Source organism: Tachypleus tridentatus, chromosome 4 (assembly GCF_004210375.1).
Source record: "Tachypleus tridentatus isolate NWPU-2018 chromosome 4, ASM421037v1, whole genome shotgun sequence".
NCBI lineage: Eukaryota > Metazoa > Arthropoda > Merostomata > Xiphosura > Limulidae > Tachypleus > Tachypleus tridentatus.
Genome location: NC_134828.1, coordinates 7,467,517 through 7,493,466, shown reverse-complemented (window position 1 = coordinate 7,493,466; position 25,950 = coordinate 7,467,517). Strand labels below are relative to the sequence as shown.

The following is a 25,950-nucleotide window of genomic DNA, read 5'->3' as shown; positions in this document are numbered from 1 at the left end:
ACTTTGTCTCATATCCTATATTACTGGTTGGTTTAAAATAAAATAGTTCAGAAGACTGTCTCATATTCTATATTATTGGTTGGTTTAAAATAAAATATTTCAGAAAACTTTGTCTCATATCCTATATTATTGGTTGGTTTAAAATAAAATATTTCAGAAAACTTTGTCTCATATTCTATATTACTGGTTGGTTTAAAATAAAATAGTTCAGAAGACTTTGTCTCATATCCTATATTACTGGTTGGTTTAAAATAAAATAGTTCGGAAGACTTTGTCTCATATTCCATATTACTGGTTGCTTTAAAATAAAATAGTTCAGAAGACTTTGTCTCATATTCTATATTACTGGTTGGTTTAAAATAAAATAGTTCAGAAGACTTTGTCTCATATTCTATATTATTGGTTGGTTTAAAATAAAATATTTCAGAAAACTTTGTCTCATATCCTATATTACTGGTTGGTTTAAAATAAAATAGTCCAGAAGACTGTCTCATATCCTATATTACTGGTTGGTTTAAAATAAAATAGTTCAGAAGACTTTGTCTCATATTCTATATTACTGGTTGGTTTAAAATACAATAGTTCAGAAGACTTTGTCTCATATTCTATATTACTGGTTGGTTTAAAATACAATAGTTCAGAAGACTTTGTCTCATATCCGATGTTACTGGTTGGTTTAAAATAAAACAGTTCAGAAGACTTTGTCTCATATTCTATATTACTGGTTGGTTTAAAATACAATAGTTCAGAAAACTTTGTCTCATATCCTATATTACTGGTTGGTTTAAAATAAAACAGTTCAGAAGACTTTGTCTCATATCCTATATTACTGGTTGGTTTAAAATAAAATAGTTCAGAAGACTTTGTCTCATATCCTATATTACTGGTTGGTTTAAAATAAAATAGTTCAGAAGACTTTGTCTCATATTCCATATTACTGGTTGCTTTAAAATAAAATAGTTCAGAAGACTTTGTCTCATATTCTATATTACTGGTTGGTTTAAAATAAAATAGTTCAGAAGACTTTGTCTCATATTCTATATTATTGGTTGGTTTAAAATAAAATATTTCAGAAGACTTTGTCTCATATCCTATATTACTGGTTGGTTTAAAATAAAATAGTTCAGAAGACTTTGTCTCATATTCTATATTACTGGTTGGTTTAAAATAAAATAGTTCAGAAGACTGTCTCATATCCTATATTACTGGTTGGTTTAAAAAAAAATAGTTCAGAAGACTTTGTCTCATATTCTATATTATTGGTTGGTTTAAAATAAAATAGTTCAGAAGACTTTGTCTCATATTCTATATTATTGGTTGGTTTAAAATAAAATATTTCAGAAGACTGTCTCATACCCTATATTATTGGTTGGTTTAAAATAAAATATTTCAGAAGACTTTGTCTCATATTCTATATTACTGGTTGGTTTAAAATAAAATAGTTCAGAAGACTGTCTCATATTCTATATTACTGGTTGGTTTAAAGTAAAATAGTTCAGAAGACTTTGTCTCATATTCTATATTATTGGTTGGTTTAAAATAAAATATTTCAGAAAACTTTGTCTCATATCCTATATTATTGGTTGGTTTAAAATAAAATATTTCAGAAAACTTTGTCTCATATTCTATATTACTGGTTGGTTTAAAATAAAATAGTTCAGAAGACTGTCTCATATTCTATATTACTGGTTGGTTTAAAATAAAATAGTTCAGAAGACTTTGTCTCATATTCTATATTACTGGTTGGTTTAAAATAAAATAGTTCAGAAGACTTTGTCTCATATTCTATATTATTGGTTGGTTTAAAATCAAAACTTTTTCTCTTTTTTTTTAGTAAATTTTAATAAAATAGTGCACAAGATACTTTTGATTAATTTCAACAGAACTGATTTTGATGTACTTATTTGTTACTTAACTATCTTCTGATTCATTCTTTTGATTCATTTCAACAGAACTGATTTTGATGTACTTATTTGTTACTTAACTATCTTCGGATTCATTCTTTTGATTCATTTCAACAGAACTGATTTTGATGTACTTATTTGTACTTAACTATCTTCTGATTCATTCTTTTGATTCATTTCAACAGAACTGATTTTGATGTACTTATTTGTTACTTAACTATCTTCTGATTCATTCTTTTGATTCATTTCAACAGAACTGATTTTGTGTACTTATTTGTTACTTAGCTATCTTCTGATTCATTCTTTTGATTCATTTCAATAGAACTGATTTTGATGTACTTATTTGTTACTTAACTATCTTCTGATTCATTCTTTTGATTCATTTCAACAGAACTGATTTTGATGTACTAATTTGTTACTTAACTATCTTCTTTTTACAACTTTTCTAAAACACAAATTCAGTTGTCACACGAAGTTAATTAACTAAATTGAAATTTTTATTAATCTACATAACTTCTAGAGAAACTAAATTGTGTAGTTGTACACACGAAGGTTACAGTGATGCACATCGGTCAATTTTGCAAGTCAGCTTAACTCATGTTGAATATCACTTATCATGATGAGTGAAGTTTACTTGCAAGTCAAATTTATTTCATTTCTGAGACATGATGTGTAAGATACAAAACCTTCATATTTCAAAAGCACAACGAACTTAAAAGTGTGGGTTTGAAACTGTTAAGGTCAATGAAAGTAAGTCATTTTTAAAAATTACCTGTTCAAAGTTTTTATAGGATTAAATCTATTAATTACTGCATTACTTAAGTTCTAGTAAGAGGTTTGTCTTTAATATGAAACACTTTTAAAAAACATGTCTACACTGATGGGTCACTTTATCAAACTCATGCTACAAACACACTTTAAATACTTGCATGTGCAAGTGTGCTCATGTGATATGTCTACTGAGAGAAAGAGTGTATTTCATGTAGAAATATGGTTAGATTACTATCAGTTTACAGAACAATGGACACAAGCATGAATTTGTAACTTTTAAAAAGGAGTAAACTATAGGGTGTTTGTTTAACATTTGTTTAAAGTCACTTGGCATCAAAGTTCAGTAACAGTACCAATCAACAGTGAAAGTGTCTTGTACTGAACAATTGTGACTGTCAATTTCTGGTAACAGACCAAAAGGTGGTTGGATAAGTTTGTTATATGCAACACAACAGACTATGAGCTGATTAACTGGTTCAGTCAAGTACTATAAGGATTCAACAGTCTTCAATCATACTATGTGAGGAACATTATGTCACATGACAATCATCAAACAACCTGAATACTGGTCAGCTGTAAAATATGTCTTTAATAATGGTTTGAATTCAGACCATTGACCAGGAATGATTGGACACATGTAAGATCTCATGAATCACCCAAAACCCTTTTCAGAACTGACAGTAGAAACATGGAAAAGAGTCACAAACACTTGACCTTTAACCCTACTGATGCAAGGAGTCTTAATGTACAGAAATTCTTGTTTAGATGGAAGGAGATATTTGGTTTAATCAGAAGAATAAATAACATCCAGAGTAGATCTAAATGCTTCCTTTGATCAGGCCTATTCATAATTCTGGATTTCAAAACTGATGAAAAAAGGTTCTTTATAGATAACACTGAATCAATCCCTGGTGTTTACTGTTGTCTAACACTGTAAGACAGCGATCAGTCACATTATTAGCCACTATAATCATTGGACACGAATCATAATGAATGATTCTGGAATGAACTTTAACATTAATTTCATCTGCTATGATTTATTTCCTTAATATCCAGGAAACAATCCTGTTCAAACTCTTAGTCATACGAGGCACGTTGCTGTCAAACAAGACATATTTCAAGCACCTTAGTTGTTTTTTGACACTGAATCAAAATTTCAGCAACAAATGATCCAACCTAATATTAAGTGGAAACCCTAATCAAGCAGCCAGTCAGTGTACCTCTCTAGCCAAGAAAGCACAAAAAATAAAAAAATGAGCCTACACAATAAAATGTTACACAAGTCATCATCATTCTTATGTGAAAAAATTATCCATTTACATTGATTGGTTATTCAAAGAGGTTGTTATGACAACAAACATAACTAAAAAATTATGTTACCTTTCTTGGACAGTTCTCAAGCAGTATATAAATGTGTTTCTCATCTTCAAAACAACCATGGAAACGGACGATATTTTTGTGCTCTAGTAAGCTATGTACTTCAACTTCCCTTAGAATCTAAAACAAACAAGGTCTATGTTGTGACATTGTTACATACAATTTGTGATTGGCTAAAAACATGTCAACAGATATTTTCTTATCATGCATAATAAAAAATGACTTACCAAAAATCCTTTTCTGCAAAAGATACTAAATGTTAAATGACAATAACTCAATATGAGATACAAATAAAATGAATGAGCAAACAATAATAATTACCAATCAAATCAGGAAAATGGAAAAAAAGTGTTTATTAAATGAAGTGCTTATTAAATGAAGTGTTTATTGTTTACTTTATTTGGTAAAACATTTTATTTCTTAAATTTTTCCTGTAAAAACAACTTGTAATCAGACAATAGCAAGATGAAACTTAGATTTCATTAGAAAATACACACACACACACACACTATGCTGAAAAAAGTTACATGTGACAAATATGAGTATACTATATGACCGGTAAAATATTCTATCATAAAACTATCAGTCTCACATTCAATAAAATATGCTCACCAACACTGATCGTGAATAGCTTGAAAAAGGGAAGTTCTGAATTTTACATCAGTTACTAATGAATGAAGATACAATATATCTGTACAACAATTCTAATGTCAATAAGACATTGCACTTAATAAACTATAATGCCTACCTAGATATGCCTAACTTTCACATGAAAAATAACCTGAATTTATAACATTAGATACCACTGTCAAATAATAAAAGCTATTTTTCATTAGATACCACTGTCAAACAATAACACAAGCTATTTTTCATTAGATACCACTGTCAAACAATAACAGAAGCTATTTTTCATTAGATACCACTGTCAAACAATAACACAAGCTATTTTACATTAGATACCACTGTCAAACAATAACACAAGCTATTTTACATTAGATACCACTGTCAAACAATAACACAAGCTATTTTTCATTAGATACCACTGTCAAACAATAACACAAGCTATTTTTCATTAGATACCACTGTCAAACAATAACAGAAGCTATTTTTCATTAGATACCACTGTCAAACAATAACAGAAGCTATTTTTCATTAGATACCACTGTCAAACAATAACACAAGCTATTTTACATTAGATACCACTGTCAAACAATAACACAAGCTATTTTTCATTAGATACCACTGTCAAACAATAACACAAGCTATTTTTATATTTATATGTGTATACACATCAATTTTCCAAGCACTGTTTAATAATGGTGTTTACATTTAAAACAACTATATTCAACACTAATTTATAGTGCTGTACACAAGTGTTAGGACAACACAAAACTTTGTCATTCTTTCCATTTTATGGGGCTAATTTTTTCATACCATCATCAAATGTAAATTTCAACACTACGGTAATGCTTCACTGATCCCTGTTGACAACTGATTAGCCATGGTGAGAACATTTATCATTCTTTAGAATTACCATACACTTGTACTAAGGGCACGTCATAAGGGTTCTGTTTGAATGAACGTAGCGATCAAATTTAAGATCTGAAATAGCTGTGATGGTGCAGTCTTAACTATGTACAAATGAACTAGGTAGGAGCTAGCATCTGTTACTAATATGTGCTAGCAAGAAATAAGTGTAATAATACTTCACAAATACAGTTTGATAAAAACAGTGTTCAACACCATATATTAAGTTTTGTTGTCATACCACAGAAAATATGGAAAAAGCTTTACATGATGCTGGTCAGTCTCTGACAAATTGTTACAGTATGTACTGTCAAGTACACCCTAGATCATGACAGGTAACTTTGAAAACAGGAAAGGAAGAGGTAGAATGCCTAAAGTCAATCATACAGATGTTATGTATCTTTGTTTATGTAACCTTTAGGACAAAAGGAAGACTGGTACTGATCTCAACTATTACATAAACAACCATGTACCAAATAACAGAAAAGTGTCCAGATGTACAGTATCAAGAAAACTCAACAAGAATGGAATACTTGGTTTTGTAACAGTTAAAAAATATTTACTTCAATCTTCAAAAATTGTCAAAAGACTAAAATATGTTAAAAAGTACAAAAACTGGATAGATGATTGGAAAAGAATGTTATGAACAGATGAGACCAAGTTTGAAGTATTTGGTTCATAGTACATCCAGCAGAAAAAAGGTGAACAGTATTTACCTCAATGCATGTCGTGCTTACCATGAGGGATAGGGGAAGCAGTGAGATGGATTGATGGTATTTCTCTGCTGAGACAAGAGGAGATATTTCCAAAATAAATGAAATAATGGACCAGTACAAGTATCGTCAAATACTGATCTGTCATGGTATACCAAGTGGTTAATGTATTATTGGTGATGGATTCTACTACAAAGAAGATAATGACCCCAAACACTCATACAACCTATATAGAAATTACTTAGTTAAGAAAGAAATTGTTGGAGTCATTTAAATTATACAATAGCCTCCACAGAGCCCCAGTCTGAACCCAATTGAATAGATCTTGGATTTGACAGACCAAAAGCTTGACAAATCAAAAGTTACTTCTAAAGAAACTTTATGGGAGTGTGTTATAAAAAGTTGAAGTAAAATCTCAAAGTATACTTTGATTAAATATATTGCAACAAAGCTTGAAAGACTGTCTGCAGTAATTGAAGCAAAAGGAAACATAAAATATTGTTTGTTGACCTCAAGCACTTCCACCAAGTTTCCACTGTATGAATATTTTGGTTTTTACCTGGGTTTTACTGTATGAATATTTTGGATTTTCACCTTGGTTTTACTGTATGAATATTTTGGTTTTCACCTGGGTTTTACTGTATGAACATTTTGGTTTTTTACCATGGTTTTACTGTATGAATATTTTGGATTTTCACCTTGGTTTTACTGTATGAATATTTTGGTTTTTCACCTGGGTTTCACTGTAAGAACATTTTGGTTTTTCACCTGTAAACCCCCCAACTGTCCTTTGAAAGTACCGTAAAATCTAATTTTTGATTTTGTTCTAACACATTGTTCTAATCATTCCAATAGATATAAACTAATGTCCACACATATTTTTGTAATAATTCCAAGAAATTATACACATGTTATAAATAATTTATGTTAACTGATACTGAAAACACTAGTAACATTCTATATCATATTTCGAACATTTCTAAGTGCTTACAACAAACCTTTTCTGTTTGATGAGATTTTGTGAGATTGGCTTTCTGAACTATCTTTCCAGCATATACCTTATTTGTAGTCAAATCCGTTATTTCGTGGACATGGGCAAACCCTCCTTTGGGGACAAAAATAATTTTCATCATACAGGTGTAGTAACAAAAAACAGGAAAACAGCACAATAACAAATCTGTTTGCTCTGAATTGTAAAGACTATAAATAAATAACCAATTTAGGTAGGTATTTATAAAAGAAACAACTTTAGAAAGTAAATATACAATACCAGAAAGCATAGAAAATTACACCCTTGTGCAAGTTAATTGAAACAAATGGTCATTTTACAATATTTTCAGCATAGCCCAGTGTAGGCTCCCTGGACCCACTGATTTCCTTTAATAGTCGTTTTTCACACAGGCGGCATCATTAGCTGTGTTTTGCAGTATGGTCAATCTATTTTTGGGCGAAATGACGAAATTTTGAGGAATATTACGTCATTCAAATTGCATTAGAAGGCAAGGAGACCAGTCAAAAAACAACTTACCAACTCAATGAAGAAAAAACGGTATCAATGGGGTCTGAAATACAAGATCTGGATGCAAGAACAATGGAGGAAGGTGTTATTCAGTGGCAAGACTCATTTCTTCATACAGGGTCAAAGACGTCTGCACGTTCACAGATCTCCGGGTGAGATACTTCAAGAATCTCACATCAATCAGTTCGTAAAACATTCCTTGAAGAAGATGTTTTGGGGTTTTTTCAACTACTATGGCATCGGAGGCTTACATATCGTAGAAGGTATGATGCGAGGACCACAATACATCAAAGTTTTGCAGAGAAGAATCGTTCCAGAATTGAAAGAGATTTCCAGATGGATCTGGCATTTTTCAGCAAGATCTGGCTCCATGCCACACATCGATACTTGTGAAGAATTTTATGACTATAACACGAATAAAGGTGCTGGACTGGTCTGGAAACTCTCTGGACTTAAATCCTATTGAAAATATTTGGGCAATTTGTAAAGAAAGACTTCAGAGAAAAGACTGTACTATGAAAGATAAGCTAATTGAGGTGTGGTACCGCGATCCAAAAATTAGTAAAGATTACAGTCAACTCGTGGATTCAATGACAAAGCGGATTAATGATCTTCTAAAAAATAAAGACAGTCATATCATGTATTAATTTGTGAGTAATTTTTAAATTCTCAGAAATAAAATGCAAAAAATTGAAAAAATCGTAATTTTCCATTTTGTTTCAATCAATTTGCACAAGGGTGTGATATAATTTCAACAAGAAACTTATTCAAACTTCTGTTTATCTTAAAACAATGCTGCAAGCAAATGTTTTTCTAATTATCACTATAAGCTATGAAAAATGAAATGTATTGATCAGTACCAAACCAATACCTTTAACAAATGAAAGCAGCATTTTCAAATAGAGATAATGTAATGGTAAAATAAATTCTAGTCCTAACAACTTCCTAAAAAGCTGAAATGCTGTAGATAAAATATGTGAAGTATGGGATAATATTTTACTAATAATCAAAACCAAAAGCATGTTATGGTACAAATATCAGTACAGAATATACAACATATTATAGCTGGACAGTCGATGGAATTAATTATCAGTTAATCCACTACCTCCTAAACTAATAACGTTCAACTAATAAAGTATTTTCCCACAAGAGTTTGAATAACAAAAAATAGTAATAATTACTAACTGATATTAACTGATTAACTCTGAATTCATCAAAACTTCTATGAAAAATCATAGTAAAAATATTTTGATTACTTGAACTGTTGGAAAAATCAAAAACACAAATTTCAATTAGTTGATTACTTGCATGACATTAACTGAATTAATTTTAATAAATCAATATTTTATGGGGCACTACTCAACATAGTTAAACCTCATACATAATTAATTATATCAGTAAATTAAATTTTACAAACCAACACGTGTTAGGGTTAACATTCTAGCTTGAATTCAATAAATAAAACTTAATACTTCTTAATAATAAAACATTTCCACTTATTTTTTACCATTGCTTATCTTAGATATTATAGCAGTCTTGTTTGACTTAGAACCTAATACATGGCATATTAATAACAACACTTTAAATATCTTAGATATTATAGCAGTCTTGTTTGACTTAGAACCTAATACATGGCATATTAATAACACTTTAAATATCTTAGATATTATAGCAGTCTTGTTTGACTTAGAACCTAATACATGGCATATTAATAACAACACTTTAAATATCTTAGATATTATAGCAGTCTTGTTTGACTTAGAACCTAATACATGGCATATTAATAACACTTTAAATATCTTAGATATTATAGCAGTCTTGTTTGACTTAGAACCTAATACATGGCATATTAATAACACTTTAAATATCTTAGATATTATAGCAGTCTTGTTTGACTTAGAACCTAATACATGGCATATTAATAACACTTTAAATATCTTAGATATTATAGCAGTCTTGTTTGACTTAGAACCTAATACATGGCATATTAATAACACTTTAAATATCTTAGATATTATAGCAGTCTTGTTTGACTTAGAACCTAATACATGGCATATTAATAACACTTTAAATATCTTAGATATTATAGCAGTCTTGTTTGACTTAGAACCTAATACATGGCATATTAATAACACTTTAAATATCTTAGATATTATAGCAGTCTTGTTTGACTTAGAACCTAATACATGGCATATTAATAACACTTTAAATATCTTAGATATTATAGCAGTCTTGTTTGACTTAGAACCTAATACATGGCATATTAATAACACTTTAAATATCTTAGATATTATAGCAGTCTTGTTTGACTTAGAACCTAATACATGGCATATTAATAACACTTTAAATATCTTAGATATTATAGCAGTCTTGTTTGACTTAGAACCTAATACATGGCATATTAATAACACTTTAAATATCTTAGATATTATAGCAGTCTTGTTTGACTTAGAACCTAATACATGGCATATTAATAACACTTTAAATATCTTAGATATTATAGCAGTCTTGTTTGACTTAGAACCTAATACATGGCATATTAATAACACTTTAAATATCTTAGATATTATAGCAGTCTTGTTTGACTTAGAACCTAATACATGGCATATTAATAACACTTTAAATATCTTAGATATTATAGCAGTCTTGTTTGACTTAGAACCTAATACATGGCATATTAATAACACTTTAAATATCTTAGATATTATAGCAGTCTTGTTTGACTTAGAACCTAATACATGGCATATTAATAACACTTTAAATATCTTAGATATTATAGCAGTCTTGTTTGACTTAGAACCTAATACATGGCATATTAATAACACTTTAAATATCTTAGATATTATAGCAGTCTTGTTTGACTTAGAACCTAATACATGGCATATTAATAACACTTTAAATATCTTAGATATTATAGCAGTCTTGTTTGACTTAGAACCTAATACATGGCATATTAATAACAACACTTTAAATATCTTAGATATTATAGCAGTCTTGTTTGACTTAGAACCTAATACATGGCATATTAATAACAACACTTTAAAAACACAATACACTTGAACGTAATTATTTAAAGGTTGTTTTATAATAAAAGATTTGGGAACAGTGAAATGATGATGACTATATATTTAGGAACCAAGAGTTAAAAACTCACCATTTTTAATTTTTTAAAATTATAATATGTTCTTAACTGGCATATATGATGCAAAGCAGTAAAAAAGAAAGTCTTAGTATTGTAATAGTTCAATCTCTAAGTGTTTCATACCTATATACACGGGCCTATACATTTACCTCAATGAATGTACAAATCAAGAATATTAGAATTACATCATATTATGTAATTCAGAACAAAGATTACAAACACTAAGTGTCACTAAACAGACTATCTAACTTGGTACTTACAAACATGTAAACATTCATAATGAAAACTTGATTTTGATTAACATTTCAGAATGTTGAAACTTGTTCTGTAAAAGCATTGCCTTCAGTTTTAGCAAGAGAATTTCATAAATGTGTTGTATAAGAATATTTTACACAATTCTCATGTTTAACCATTTTCAACAACCTTTGAAACCACACTACTTTTGGTTTAATACAAGTATTTAAACACTAATTAGACAAGAAGGAAATTAGTAACTAAAAGAAAATAAGTTATTTGGAAAATGACTACATTATGGTGAAAAGTCTCTTTAAAAATTGAAAATTATCAAATAAAAATAACACAAAATAATTAGGAAAAATTCTTACTTATCCACCAATGTAGAAATTTTCCATCAATAAGCATTGCACACTTTTGTAGATTTTAGTTCCAATATATACAGCATTGTTTTATTTACACCACTATAAAAGTACAAAAATTAACCTCATTTAAATTAATTTAATATTTATCTTAATCAAAATATAAACAGTAAACATAATTGATGAAACTTTGTAGTATGGACAGCAACTGCCTGTTGCAGAGACATAAATGTACAGAATGACATTTCAAAAGTCTTCTGCCTTTCATCTTCAAGTCAATGAAGACTCCTACAAAGTTTCATCATGAATACTCTACCTAAACAATTTATCAAAGAATAAACATAATTAGCATAACAGTTTTCTCGAGAAGATTTACATCTATTATCAGCTGACAAAAAGTAAAACATTCAAGTGAACAAGAAATACAATTTTTCCCTCTTTTTATGACAAATGAGAAAAAAAAAGTTGACCAGCATGTAATGACTTCTCAACATAGGGTTTAGAGGTACATCTTACAATTTTATATAAATTACTTCAGATTACAAAAACAAACACCTTTCTCAGTTATAATTTTCCTATGCTGAAAAGTATTTCTGATAGGTACCTACCTCCTCTCATATTTTTTCTCATTCCATACTGCCCTCTATATGTCAAAAACAGTTTTACATGCCTTTTTATCTCCTCTCCATTAAAACTGACTGATTCCAGTGCATCTCTCATACCAATTATCATGTGTCGACCCTTCACCAATAAGTGTGTGGCAAATTCTCATGACGGCACGCAACTCCCTCTATTCAATTCTGCCAAACTATCATTCCAAGTTTTGGCAGAAGACAGAAGCACCTGTTTTCAGTGGGAAGCGTGAGCTGGGGTAAGTATTTATTGGAAATAAATTTTCAGTATAGGAAAATTAAAACTTATACTCTCCCTCCAGTTACATAAATACTTAGATGGAGAGACCAGTGTAAAGGAAAGAAGTATCATTTGAAAGTGTCCAAGGAACACTCCCTACAACATTCTAAAATGTGATGTGGGAGACTGCACCACTTCCAAATCTTTGTCCATTGTAGAGATATTGCATACATGGACATCCAATGGGAGAAAATTATGGCCACAAAGTGATCCAAACTATCCAATATTTATGTAACTCTATCCCAAAAAATATAAAAGTGGAAAAAATTAAAAGGATGTATCTGTCCTCGATGTAGAGTGGATAAGACACATCAGACCATACACAGTAAGTTAACTACATCCATGCCACTTAGAACACACATGCAGGTGTGGGTAGGAAAACGATTATACTAACAAGTTAACTACATCCAAAATTCAGGACACCAAGAACCAACAACTAGGTAAGAGGATCATACTAACAACAAATTGACTACATCCAAAATTCAGGACACCAAGAACCAACAACTAGGTAAGAGGATCATACTAACAGCAAGTTGACTACAATCCAAAACCTTTACTACCAGGAACCAAAATCCATGTTGGGGTAGGAAAGATGATCATGCAATTATTCCCTCAAGTTCATGAGACCATCTAATACCCCCCAGACTCATGAACAGGATGCATGTGAATATGAAAAATTAATAGATTGATCCAGGAATCCAACATTCCACATCAAAAAGGAGTCTGCATAATTGAAACCATCTCCATCAAAAGTGAAATTCACTGAAACTGCTGCAGAATAATAAAAATCAAAGGAGAGGAGAAGGGGATGAATTGTAATAATGTGCAAGTTCCTCCACCATGACCCACAACATGGGTAGTGTAACAACATTACAATTGAGGGCATCAGTAATATGTGTGAAAACTTTATATCCAAAACTATTGAGGACCAACATCCACATGGGGTAGGATGAGGGATCTCAGTAGAATGATGACTTGCTCCCATTTACAATGTTTCATAATCCAGGATATTCCATCACCCACACCACAACTCTACTCTCAACTGAATAATTGTATAATCATTTCTATATTTTCTTTGTACTTTGTATTTCATTAATCCATTCAGGAGGATGCCTCCATGACATACCATTCCAGTGGCTTGGAACTGGAAAGTAGTAATGACTCTCAAACTCTAACAGAAACAATAAGTGGAGGGATACGGTGGAAAGTCTGTAGGAATGACAATACCCAAGACAGAACAATGGGTGACCAAGAGACCATATTTTTAAAAGCAAATCATATCAAGTTATTCAATACAAAGTATGACAGAAATAGGCAACTATTCCTTTCTTCATGTTGTCCATGGATAATCTGGGATAGACAATTTTTGTTAAAAATTCAATCACAAGAATAAACCTAAAAGCAATCTTCTGGAACACCCCATCTCTACAGTATGCATTATGTGGCTATAGAAGTTGGCATGGCCATACAACACAGATTTAGTCTGTTAAAGTACAGGGTGTTCGGAAAGTCACTGTGCAGTTTTGTAATCATATGTTATTCAGTCTATTTGAAGCCAGCAACTGATAGTGGTGTTTAGAAACAAAATACAAAGGATTCAGGCCTGTACTGCTGCCAACGGGGGTCACTTTCAACATTGTTTATAATTGTCATTCATATTTACCTCCTGTGTTCTATACTGAAACATGTTTGTTAATAAATATACAAGTACACAGTGACTTTCCAAAGGCCTCACTCATTACTGAGCAAGCAATAATAAAAGGGAAAATAGCCCCTTAAAAGGAAAGAATAAAAAAACAAAAAAGCTTACCTAGTCAATGTCTCCTTCAATTCTAAAAAATGGTTACAGATAGAAGATAATAGTCCAAAGAGGAAGAAATGATGATCTGATGTACAAAGCGAGAAACAAACATGGGTTGTTCACATGCCAGATTGAAGAAGAATCTCTATGGAACAACAAAGATAAAATGCCAATGAAAAGATGAGGTGCCAAGTCAGATGAAGAGATACCCAGAACAAAATATGAAAGTAGGATGACAAAGAGAAACCAGCCAATCAAATTAAAAGTCAAACCCAATTGGGAAAGGTGGAAGGAGAAAGATCATGAACAGAGAATGACTGCCAAGAAAGAAAGAGACAGTAAGAGGCACCACAGAAGGAAGCTGTGCAAGCAATATAACAGAGAAGATTGGATATAGATCACAGAATTCTGTCCAATTCAGGCCAAGGATAAAGGTGGAAAATGTAAGAAATGGAAAGCAGAAACACACAAAAGATATCCACACTAGTATCCAAGGAGTTAGATAAGAAAAGAATAATCTGGAGAAAGGAGAAGATATGTAGAAAGATAAAGAGTATGTTATACATCAGTAGCAACTGAAGAGACCAGTGACATCCTTAGGCAAACTGTAGAAGGAATGAAGATGTAAGGGAAATGTAAAACAAGATGCACAGGGAGAGCAGTTCACACATAAAGTGAGGCAATGCAGGACCACATTAATATCCCCATCCAGAAGGACACCTCACCACAGTGGATCATGAATCTCAAAAGAACATATCAGCATATAAAGTGCAGGAGAGGTAAATACCTGCAATATCAGGAAAACAAAAGACACAGGATAGGGCTGCCAGAAAATCCAAAATCAAGGAGATGGAAGACCTCTGATCCAAAAGCCAAGTAAGGACATCTGCATGACAAGGAACAGTGGAATAATCAGGAGAAACTCCTGGACTCAGAAACCAATGACAGAGAAAAATTTTCATTTATGTTGAGAAATTTCTATGGAGGAAGATTAAATGAAAGAGGCTAGAAAAGAAGCTAACTCTCAGAAGAAGCTAGATCTTCTTACCAATGACTGTAGGAAAACCAGGAGTGAAGATAAATGGCAGGAAGATCTGGATGAAACACAAGTGATGAAGAAGGTGTGGAGCCAGTGAAACAGGTAATGGAGGAGGAAGTTGGAGAAGCCACAGAAGTCACAGAAGCCATAGCTGAAACAACCAGGAAAAAACTATAAGAAGTGTCAAGGATGAAGAAAATCACATAAAGGAGAAGAACGGGAGGATAGACAAACATTAGGTCCAATTTCCATCAATAGCCAGAGCAAGAAGACAAGAAACCAGAGACTTAAAGCAAGGCAATTCATGGTTAAGGGATGTAAGTAAAACCCTCAATGTAAGGAATGGCACACTGAAACTAAAGCCACTGGGAAACAAAAGGACTGAGAGACCTCTCTATTGGATCTATAATATGTGGACAGGAATCTGATTCACAACAAAAGTAAAAGCATCCACAACATATGCAATGAAAAGAATATCAAGTGTGTAGGCCTAAAAAGATCCAATGTATGAATACAGAGGGATGGAAAATAGGTTATGCCCTGGTGATGGAAATTAGCAACCACTGAATAAAAGTTGGAATGGAACATTACCAGATAATTTCTCGCCAGAAGAAAATAAACCAAAACACAACCTACAGCATGAGGCTCCAAGACACTTATAGGGTAAGACTTCTCAACCACAGCCCAAAAATCCTGAATCTTTCAGTTTATTGGCTCACTCACACCCTATTCCCAAAGGGATACATCTGTGAAATGTAGAAAACTAGATGAGGAAATATCATACCCACTAACATACGAGTTGTATCTAACTCCCAATGCTAACAAACTACAAAGGGAGAAAGAAGGGTAATAAAAGCCAACAAAAGATCCCTGCAAAATTTCAATGGTTATGAAAAGCTCAAGAAAGAGTCCACATATGAACCTGACCTAAAGGGTTAAGGCTACCATAAACATCACATCCCTAAGAGCAACAGAACTTTGCAAACTGGAAGTAACAAATGAATGCTCTGACCAGAGATGGTGAAGTGTGACTAGATACTGAGATATGTAAATGAAAATTTGAAATGTTCATCTATAAACCTAGAGAAAAACCACACTTAAGGGTGAAAAACAACTCCAAGGTAAAATAGGGCAGACTACAAAATAGATTATGGTGGGAACAAGACTGTTACAGGCCACCAGTCTCTGGTTTTTAGTGTGAACAACAAAGAACCTGGAGAGAGATGATGAAGAGGCACAATGTTCTGTTGAGACAGTGTCTCAGACAGACTCTGGCAAGAAGCAGGATCCTGAGTCATGGGGAAGGAAAAGGAAACCCAAGATGAAAAAGATGGAGAAAGAAATAGTAGAACAGTTTCCTCTCATAAAACCCAAAAAACCCATGGATCTTTAGTGAAAGGTTGTCAAAGGATAACAAAATCACAAGGTCAACCTCTCACCAGACCAAAAGTCACTGGTTAGTCTCCTGTTTTGTTGGTGACATGCCTATCTACACTAAATAAAATAATAAACTGAGAAACTCCTGGAAAGAGGAACAGGGAAAAGTAAATAAGAATCATGATGGGAAACAAGAATAGAGCTTGTCATGACTCCAAATGCAACAAACATGCAATCAACAAGGAAAGGGTAGTGTTGATGCAAGAGCTACATGTAATTCCAAAGTCTCAGATAAATGATCAAAATCATACTTCGAGAGAAAAAAAGCCATACCAAATTCCTAAAAGAAAAAGGCAGCAAATGAACTCAAGACAAATACAGGTAGAGGTACATGTGTGATACCTGAAGTGGAAACGTAAACCTCAGAATTAATTGTAGAAATGTAGGTATCAAACAAAAGTGTTTAATGTAAAAGAGTGAGAAATAAAATAAAGATTGTAAAGTTAAGTGGAAAGTAAATGATTTCTTTAATGTACAAGAAAAAATAATGAAGAAATTTCACTTTGGAAATTAAACTATTAAAATCATAAAAGCAATTCACACGAGAAGTACAAAAAGAAAAAAACATGAGAACTCGAGCACTGTCAAACGAGAAGAAATATTTCAATACAATTGACCAGATGGAGTCACGTGTCCTGAGAATATATTACACTCTAACCAGGAAAAGATGCATGGCATGCATTGGAATCAAGCAATTCCAATAGAGAGGGGATAAAAGGCTTGTGGCATGTGTAAAATTTGTTTTGCATATAGAGGACAGCACTGAACAAGAACAGCTACTGATGTGAGAAATGGTAATGTACCATAACAGATTTATTTTATGTTTAAAATTCTGTACAACTTTTTTTTGCTTCTAATTAATTTAGGATTAAGATTAAAGACTGTTGGAAACAAAAAAAAACTGAACAACTTCACCTTTCCAAGGAACTTTCCTTTCAAGTATGTGGTATTTGTTCTAGGGTCCACAATGTATTCTGGAAGTTCTATATTGTTATTGTTCAAATTCACCTTTAAGCTTTTCTCCATACCTTGATTTATTTTTTGATTTTGACAAACAAAGTCTGTCTTCTCATCTTGAACATGGTTTATTTTGACATTCATTCTGTGCTATGACCTGATCATGCCCCTGTTGGATAAATTGAAAATAATTAACTACCAACTACAGAATTTATTTCAGTTTTGATTTAGTCATCTGTAATAAATAAAACTTGTCAGAAAAACAAAATATCTCAGTTATAAAATACCTTTTCAAAACTAAAGGGAACCAATATATATTTAGCCAAAATGTGAATGGCACTGAAGTACATTAAGCAATTCATGTATCTACTTCTTACAAACAGTTAGAATATCGTGTAGTAGTGGTTACGAAATTGGAAGTGTGGAGACTAGGGAAAGAATAGTTAGAATCGCTTAATCATTCAAGGACCAAAAACATGTACTAAGGAACCACTAATTATTTATGTTTGTGTTTCATGCCTAGAGCTGTTGGTTAAACAGTTAATTTTAGATTTTAAGATAGACAGAAAAGTGAGACAACCATAAGCTACTTCTTCAATAATATAAATAATGAAAATAGAAGAACTGAAAAATTAGTAATAAATCTCACAATTACTGAAACTTTCACACAGGTACAAAGTTTTAATAAAAAATCTACTTTAAACACATAATACAGACTAAATATTATAAATGTATCTATTTATCACAAATCTTAACTTTTTCCGACATAGCTTTTCCACCATATCTGTCCCAAACTTGAATGTATTGAAGCCATAACTCTCAATAAACTTATCCCAAATGTTAATTTGCAGCCAATATACATTCATACTGTATTTGTTCTCAACCTTAATTTCTATCATGCCATACTTATCACAAATCTTAACTTGCAGCTGACATAGCTTTTACACCACATGATTTCCTGAACTGGTCAACAATAAATTTACATACTAATAATGCTAGAAATCAGGTTTTGATTCTCTATGGCAGAGAGAGTTCTAATGAGCCCTTCGTATAGCTTTGTGTTATAACAACCTCTATTCTAACGAGCCCTTCGTATAGCTTTGTGTTATAACAACCTCTATTCTAACGAGCCCTTCGTATAGCTTTGTGTTATAACAACCTCTATTCTAACTAGCCCTTCGTATAGCTTTGTGTTATAACAACCTCTATCATATTTATACAATAGCTTCTCTACTACAGTTGTTCCTCAGTTATCAAATGACCTTGTTTCTTGGTAAAACTATGTCAACACTTTCTTACTTAGTCCATTATTATATGATACTGAACTTTAACTTTTTAACCCTTTTGCCAACTTCATTTCTTACTTCACCACAATACATGAACCATCTTCAGGTTAAGATCATCTAGAAGCATCAAAACATTGTTCTCTCCTCATCAATAAAAGTGTTAATAACCATACCAGCCATTCTGAGATACATTTTTATTTCAAATGGGTTTCTCGTCATCAAGTATAACTATACAATACTATTTATGTTTGAGATTGTTTTCTCAGAACAAGTTACAATGAAACCAAGATTCACATGGGTTATTGTTTTATATTAAATTATTAGATGGAGATCTAATGTTTCTGACATCTTTGGAAGAATAGGAGATAACAAAGCTAAACATTTGAGTACCCCTTCACAAAAGTAAATATTCCTCTTAAGTTTCCAAAATGTAAGGAAATAATTTTGAGATTTGCAAAATTTGGCAAAATGGCAGAGAGGTAAAAAACAGTAAGTAATAAAATAGGAAAAATAAATTGTATATTGACGATTCGACTTTGTCCCTGAAATCATGTATATTGACGATTCGACTTTGTCTCTAAAGTTCATTATATTGACAATTCGACTAGTCCCTGAAGTCATGCTACAATGACACCAATCAGACACAGTTTAAAAACATAGGGAAGAACTATACAATATGATGAAGGAAGAAATATTAAAAATCTGCTTTTAACTACAGCTAACACACCTGTTTATAAAGTTTTCCTTTAACTACAGCTAACACACCTGTTTATAAAGTTTTCCTTTAACTACAGCTAACATACCTGTTTATAAAGTTTTCCTTTAACTACAGCTAACACACCTGTTTATAAAGTTTTCCTTTAACTACAGCTAACACACCTGTTTATAGTTTTCCTTTAACTACAGCTAACACACCTGTTTATAAAGTTTTCCTTTAACAACAGCTAACATACCTGTTTATAAGGTTTTCCTTTAATTACAGCTAACATACCTGCTTATAAAGTATTCCTTTAATTACAGCTAACATACCAGCTTATAAAGTTTTCCTTTAACTACAGCTAACATACCTGCTTATAAAGTTTTCCTTTAACTACAGCTAACACACCTTTTTATAAAGATTTCCTTTAACTATAGCTAACATACCTGTTTATAGTGTTTTCCTTTAATTACAGCTACCACACCTGCTGAAAAGTTTTCCTTTAATTACAGCTAACATACCTGCTTATAAAGTTTTCCTTTAATTACAGCTAACATACCTGCTTATAAAGTTTTCCTTTAATTACAGCTAACACACCTGCTTATAAAGTTTTCCTTTAATTACAGCTAACACACCTGCTTATAAAGTTTTCCTTTAATTACAGCTAACACACCTGCTTATAAAGTTTTCCTTTAATTACAGCTAACACACCTGCTTATAAAGTTTTCCTTTAATTACAGCTAACACACCTGCTTATAAAGTTTTCCTTTAATTACAGCTAACACACTTGCTCATAAAGTTTTCCTTTAATTACAGCTAACACACCTGCTTATAAAGTTTTCCTTTAACTACAGCTAACACACCTGCTTATAAAGTTCTCCTTTAATTACAGCTAACATTCCTGTTTATAAAGTTTTCCTTTAACTACAGCTAACACACCTGTTTATAAAGTTTTCCTTTAATTACAGCTAACATACCAGCTTATAAAGTATTCCTTTAACTACAGCTAACATACCTGCTTATAGTGTTTTCATTTAATTACAGCTACCACACCTGCTGAAAAGTTTCCTTTAATTACAGCTAACATACCTGCTTATAAAGTTTTCCTTTAATTACAGCTAACATACCTGCTTATAAAGTTTTCCTTTAATTACAGCTAACACACCTGCTTATAAAGTTTTCATTTAATTACAGCTAACATACCTGCTTATAAAGTTTTCCTTTAATTACAGCTAACACACTTGCTCATAAAGTTTTCCTTTAATTACAGCTAACACACCTGCTTATAAAGTTTTCCTTTAATTACAGCTAACATACCTGCTTATAAAGTTTTCCTTTAATTACAGCTAACACACCTGCTTATAAAGTTTTCCTTTAATTACAGCTAACACACCTGCTTATAAAGTTTTCCTTTAACTACAGCTAACACACCTGCTTATAAAGTTCTCCTTTAATTACAGCTAACAATGCTGTTTATAAATTTTCCTTTAATTACAGCTAACACACCTGCTTATAAAGTTTTCCTTTAATTACAGCTAACACACCTGCTTATAAAGTTTTCCTTTAATTACAGCTAACACACCTGCTTATAAAGTTTTCCTTTAATTACAGCTAACACACTTGCTCATAAAGTTTTCCTTTAATTACAGCTAACACACCTGCTTATAAAGTTTTCCTTTAATTACAGCTAACACACCTGCTTATAAAGTTTTCCTTTAATTACAGCTAACACACCTGCTTATAAAGTTTTCCTTTAATTACAGCTAACACACCTGCTTATAAAGTTTTCCTTTAACTTCAGCTAACATACTTGCTTATAAAGTTTTCCTTTAACTACAGCTAACATACTTGCTTATAAAGTTTTCCTTTAACTACAGCTAACATACTTGCTTATAAAGTTTTCCTTTAATTACAGCTAACATACCTGCTTATAAAGTTTTCCTTTAATTACAGCTAACACACCTGCTTATAAAGTTTTCCTTTAACTTCAGCTAACATACTTGCTTATAAAGTTTTCCTTTAACTTCAGCTAACATACTTGCTTATAAAGTTTTCCTTTAACTACAGCTAACATACTTGCTTATAAAGTTTTCCTTTAATTACAACTAACATACCTGCTTATAAAGTTTTCCTTTAATTACAGCTAACACACCTGCTTATAGTTTTCCTTTAACTACAGCTAACATACTTGCTTATAAAGTTTTCCTTTAATTACAGCTAACACATCTGCTTATAAAGTTTTCCTTTAATTACAGCTAACACACCTGCTTATAAAGTTTTCATTTAACTACAGCTAACATACTTGCTTATAAAGTTTTCCTTGAATTACAGCTAACATACCTGCTTATAAAGTTTTTCCTTTAACTACAGCTAACATACTTGCTTATAATGTTTTCCTTTAACTACAGCTAACATACTTGCTTATAAAGTTTTCCTTTAATTACAGCTAACATACCTGCTTATAAAGTTTTCCTTTAATTACAGCTAACACACCTGCTTATAGTTTTCCTTTAACTACAGCTAACATACTTGCTTATAAAGTTTTCCTTTAATTACAGCTAACACATCTGCTTATAAAGTTTTCCTTTAATTACAGCTAACACACCTGCTTATAAAGTTTTCATTTAACTACAGCTAACATACTTGCTTATAAAGTTTTCCTTTAATTACAGCTAACTTAACTGCTTATAAAGTTTTCCTTTAATTACAGCTAACACACCTGCTTATAAAGTTTTCCTTTAATTACAGCTAACACACCTGCTTATAAAGTTTTCCTTTAATTACAGCTAACACACCTGCATATAAAGTTTTCCTTTAATTACAGCTAACATACTTGCTTATAAAGTTTTCCTTTAATTACAGCTAACACACCTGCTTATAAAGTTTTCCTTTAATTACAGCTAACACACCTGCTTATAAAGTTTTCCTTTAATTACAGCTAACTTACCTACTTATAAAGTTTTCATTTAACTACAGCTAACATACCTGTTTATAAAGTTTTCCTTTAACTACAGCTAACACACCTGCTTATAAAGTTTTCCTTTAATTACAGCTAACACACCTGCTTATAAAGTTTTCCTTTAATTACAGCTAACACACCTGCTTATAAAGTTTTCATTTAACTACAGCTAACATACCTGTTTATAAAGTTTTCCTTTAACTACAGCTAACACACCTGCTTATAAAGTTTTCCTTTAATTACAGCTAACACACCTGCTTATAAAGTTTTCCTTTAACTTCAGCTAACATACTTGCTTATAAAGTTTTCCTTTAACTACAGCTAACATACTTGCTTATAAAGTTTTCCTTTAACTACAGCTAACATACTTGCTTATAAAGTTTTCCTTTAACTACAGCTAACATACTTGCTTATAAAGTTTTCCTTTAATTACAGCTAACATACCTGCTTATAAAGTTTTCCTTTAATTACAGCTAACACACCTGCTTATAAAGTTTTCCTTTAACTTCAGCTAACATACTTGCTTATAAAGTTTTCCTTTAACTTCAGCTAACATACTTGCTTATAAAGTTTTCCTTTAACTACAGCTAACATACTTGCTTATAAAGTTTTCCTTTAATTACAACTAACATACCTGCTTATAAAGTTTTCCTTTAATTACAGCTAACACACCTGCTTATAGTTTTCCTTTTACTACAGCTAACATACTTGCTTATAAAGTTTTCCTTTAATTACAGCTAACACATCTGCTTATAAAGTTTTCCTTTAATTACAGCTAACACACCTGCTTATAAAGTTTTCATTTAACTACAGCTAACATACTTGCTTATAAAGTTTTCCTTGAATTACAGCTAACATACCTGCTTATAAAGTTTTCCTTTAACTACAGCTAACATACTTGCTTATAATGTTTTCCTTTAACTACAGCTAACATACTTGCTTATAAAGTTTTCCTTTAATTACAGCTAACATACCTGCTTATAAAGTTTTCCTTTAATTACAGCTAACACACCTGCTTATAAAGTTTTCCTTTAATTACAGCTAACACATCTGCTTATAAAGTTTTCCTTTAATTACAGCTAACATACTTGCTTATAAAGTTTTCCTTTAATTACAGCTAACACATCTGCTTATAAAGTTTTCCTTTAATTACAGCTAACACACCTGCTTATAAAGTTTTCATTTAACTACAGCTAACATACTTGCTTATAAAGTTTTCCTTTAATTACAGCTAACTTAACTGCTTATAAAGTTTTCCTTTAACTACAGCTAACATACTTGCTTATAAAGTTTTCCTTTAATTACAGCTAACATACTTGCTTATAAAGTTTTCCTTTAATTACATCTAACATACTTGCTTATAAAGTTTTCCTTTAATTACAGCTAACATACTTGCTTATAAAGTTTTCCTTTAATTACAGCTGACTTAACTGCTTATAAAATTCTATTCTAGCTTATTAAGAAAACCTCCAATACAGTTTTCACAGAGTCAATATTTTCAACCAAACATGTTTTGCTTCATCGTTGGTTTTCTTTATCTTCTTCAAGTTAGAGATTCACAACTTGTCCAGTCTTCTTAACTTATACACTCTACAAAAGCACATCCTTTTTGCTTGTTGCTTTGAAGTAAATACTGAGAAACCTTTCTGTACATGTGACAGTTTTACGTTTATTTTATAAATATTATACAACTGTCTCCATTCTAAAACAACTACTACAGACTCAAAAGTCAGCTTTTTAGCTTATCAAACCTCCATCTTTAACACACATTAAATATTCTTTTGTTCAAAGCAGAAAAAAATAACTTCAAAATAATATAAACCTGTTCTAACAATGAAAACACTAAACACATCCAGCTGTTTCATTGTCCATAATCCCAAATAATAAATACTAAAAATCAACTCATTTTATTTTCCCTTTTCTAGTAACTTTATATAGAAAAGGGTAGGAAATGCAAGTTATGATGGGCCTTCCAAACAAATTAGTACCAAGATATCTTACTGCAAAACATTGCTTAACAAACAAACACATCCATTTATTTCATTTATAGTATTCTAAATCAAATGTAAAAATCACATACAAACTGATCTATTGTACGTTGCTGGTTATTTTGTAACTATCAGTATTATTCCATCATTTTTATATTTACCTTTAAATAGGTGTACACAATCAACTGCATTATTATTGTTATTCAAAACACAATGTTTCACATCTCATTACATTTCTGTAATTAACATTACTGCATGTTATTAGATCTTCAAATTCATTGTTGGTGTTTTTACACTACAAAACGACTTTACAAAGAACTGGTCACATCTGCACAGAAGATGAGCCAGCAAAATAAATAAATAAAAGGTAATAATAATATAAAGCAAACAGAAGACAAGAACCTTGATATTTTATAAGTTACACTACTACAAATCATTATAATTTAAATGTTTTCACATTACTGGCAATTTTAAAATTTTAATGTCCAACAAAGAAACAAAATGAATTCAATGTCTTTGTTATTTATGGGGAGGTTATGACAACGTATTCCTATTTTCTTTCATTGTTAAATCAAGAATAATAATGTGGCAATTTTTTTGTTTTTGATCAATTGCGAACGACTATAAATCACCTAAAAATTAATTTGTGAAAAATATATTATCTTTCACGCTGCCAATACCACCTGATTCTCTGATTCTGGTACATTGTTAAAGACACGGCTTGGTATCGACAATCGAAATTTACCTATTTTTACAGTTAAAATTGATTAATTTCTTAAGAAGTATTATTAAATATAAAACTTCTGTTTTATATAACAGTTTTTTACATCTTCATAACTAACAAGAACTTAAACTTTTTTTATTATTATTATTGAATTTACCTTAATTTCTCACGCTGTTAAGAAAATTATGATGTACAAAGCTCCTATTACAAAACACTCACTATTTGCTTCCACAACATCCAAGCTCCAACACTAGCGCCACTAACACACCTCTACGACAGAATACCTGGTAAATATTGTAAATAAGCAATGAGACATTTTGTATAAGTTAATTTCCAGAAATTCCAGAAACATTTGAATGTAAGAAAAAACATTAGAGGATGACAATAGTAAATGAATAAAAATCACTTAACAATCAATAAAAACGTTTCAAAATGTTAATTAACATCTTCACACTATAGCAAGAATTGCACCGTACTTACAATGTCTATGTACTTTGCTTAACACTCCTACGAAAAGTGGCAATTTCATTTAAATACAAATTTATTAGCCTAATATTAATAACCTTTCAAGTTGCTCTGGGGCCTATTAGGCCCCACTTTT

General features: G+C 31.2%; 1 protein-coding gene across 1 annotated transcript in view; it reads right to left on the bottom strand.

Moving 5' to 3' along the window:
* LOC143250009 (serine/threonine-protein kinase PLK1-like) overlaps window positions 1–25,611 on the bottom strand; it is a 66,889-nt gene extending 41,278 nt beyond the window's left edge. Inside the window, exons 1-4 of the mRNA XM_076500644.1 lie at window positions 25,507–25,611; window positions 17,654–17,864; window positions 7,291–7,398; window positions 4,056–4,172 (exon numbers count right to left, since the gene is read on the bottom strand). Coding sequence (XP_076356759.1) covers window positions 4,056–4,172; window positions 7,291–7,398; window positions 17,654–17,839 — 411 coding nt within the window. The 5' untranslated portion in view covers window positions 17,840–17,864; window positions 25,507–25,611. The remainder of the gene's footprint in view (window positions 1–4,055; window positions 4,173–7,290; window positions 7,399–17,653; window positions 17,865–25,506) is intronic.
* Between the last annotated feature and the right edge of the window lie 339 nt (window positions 25,612–25,950).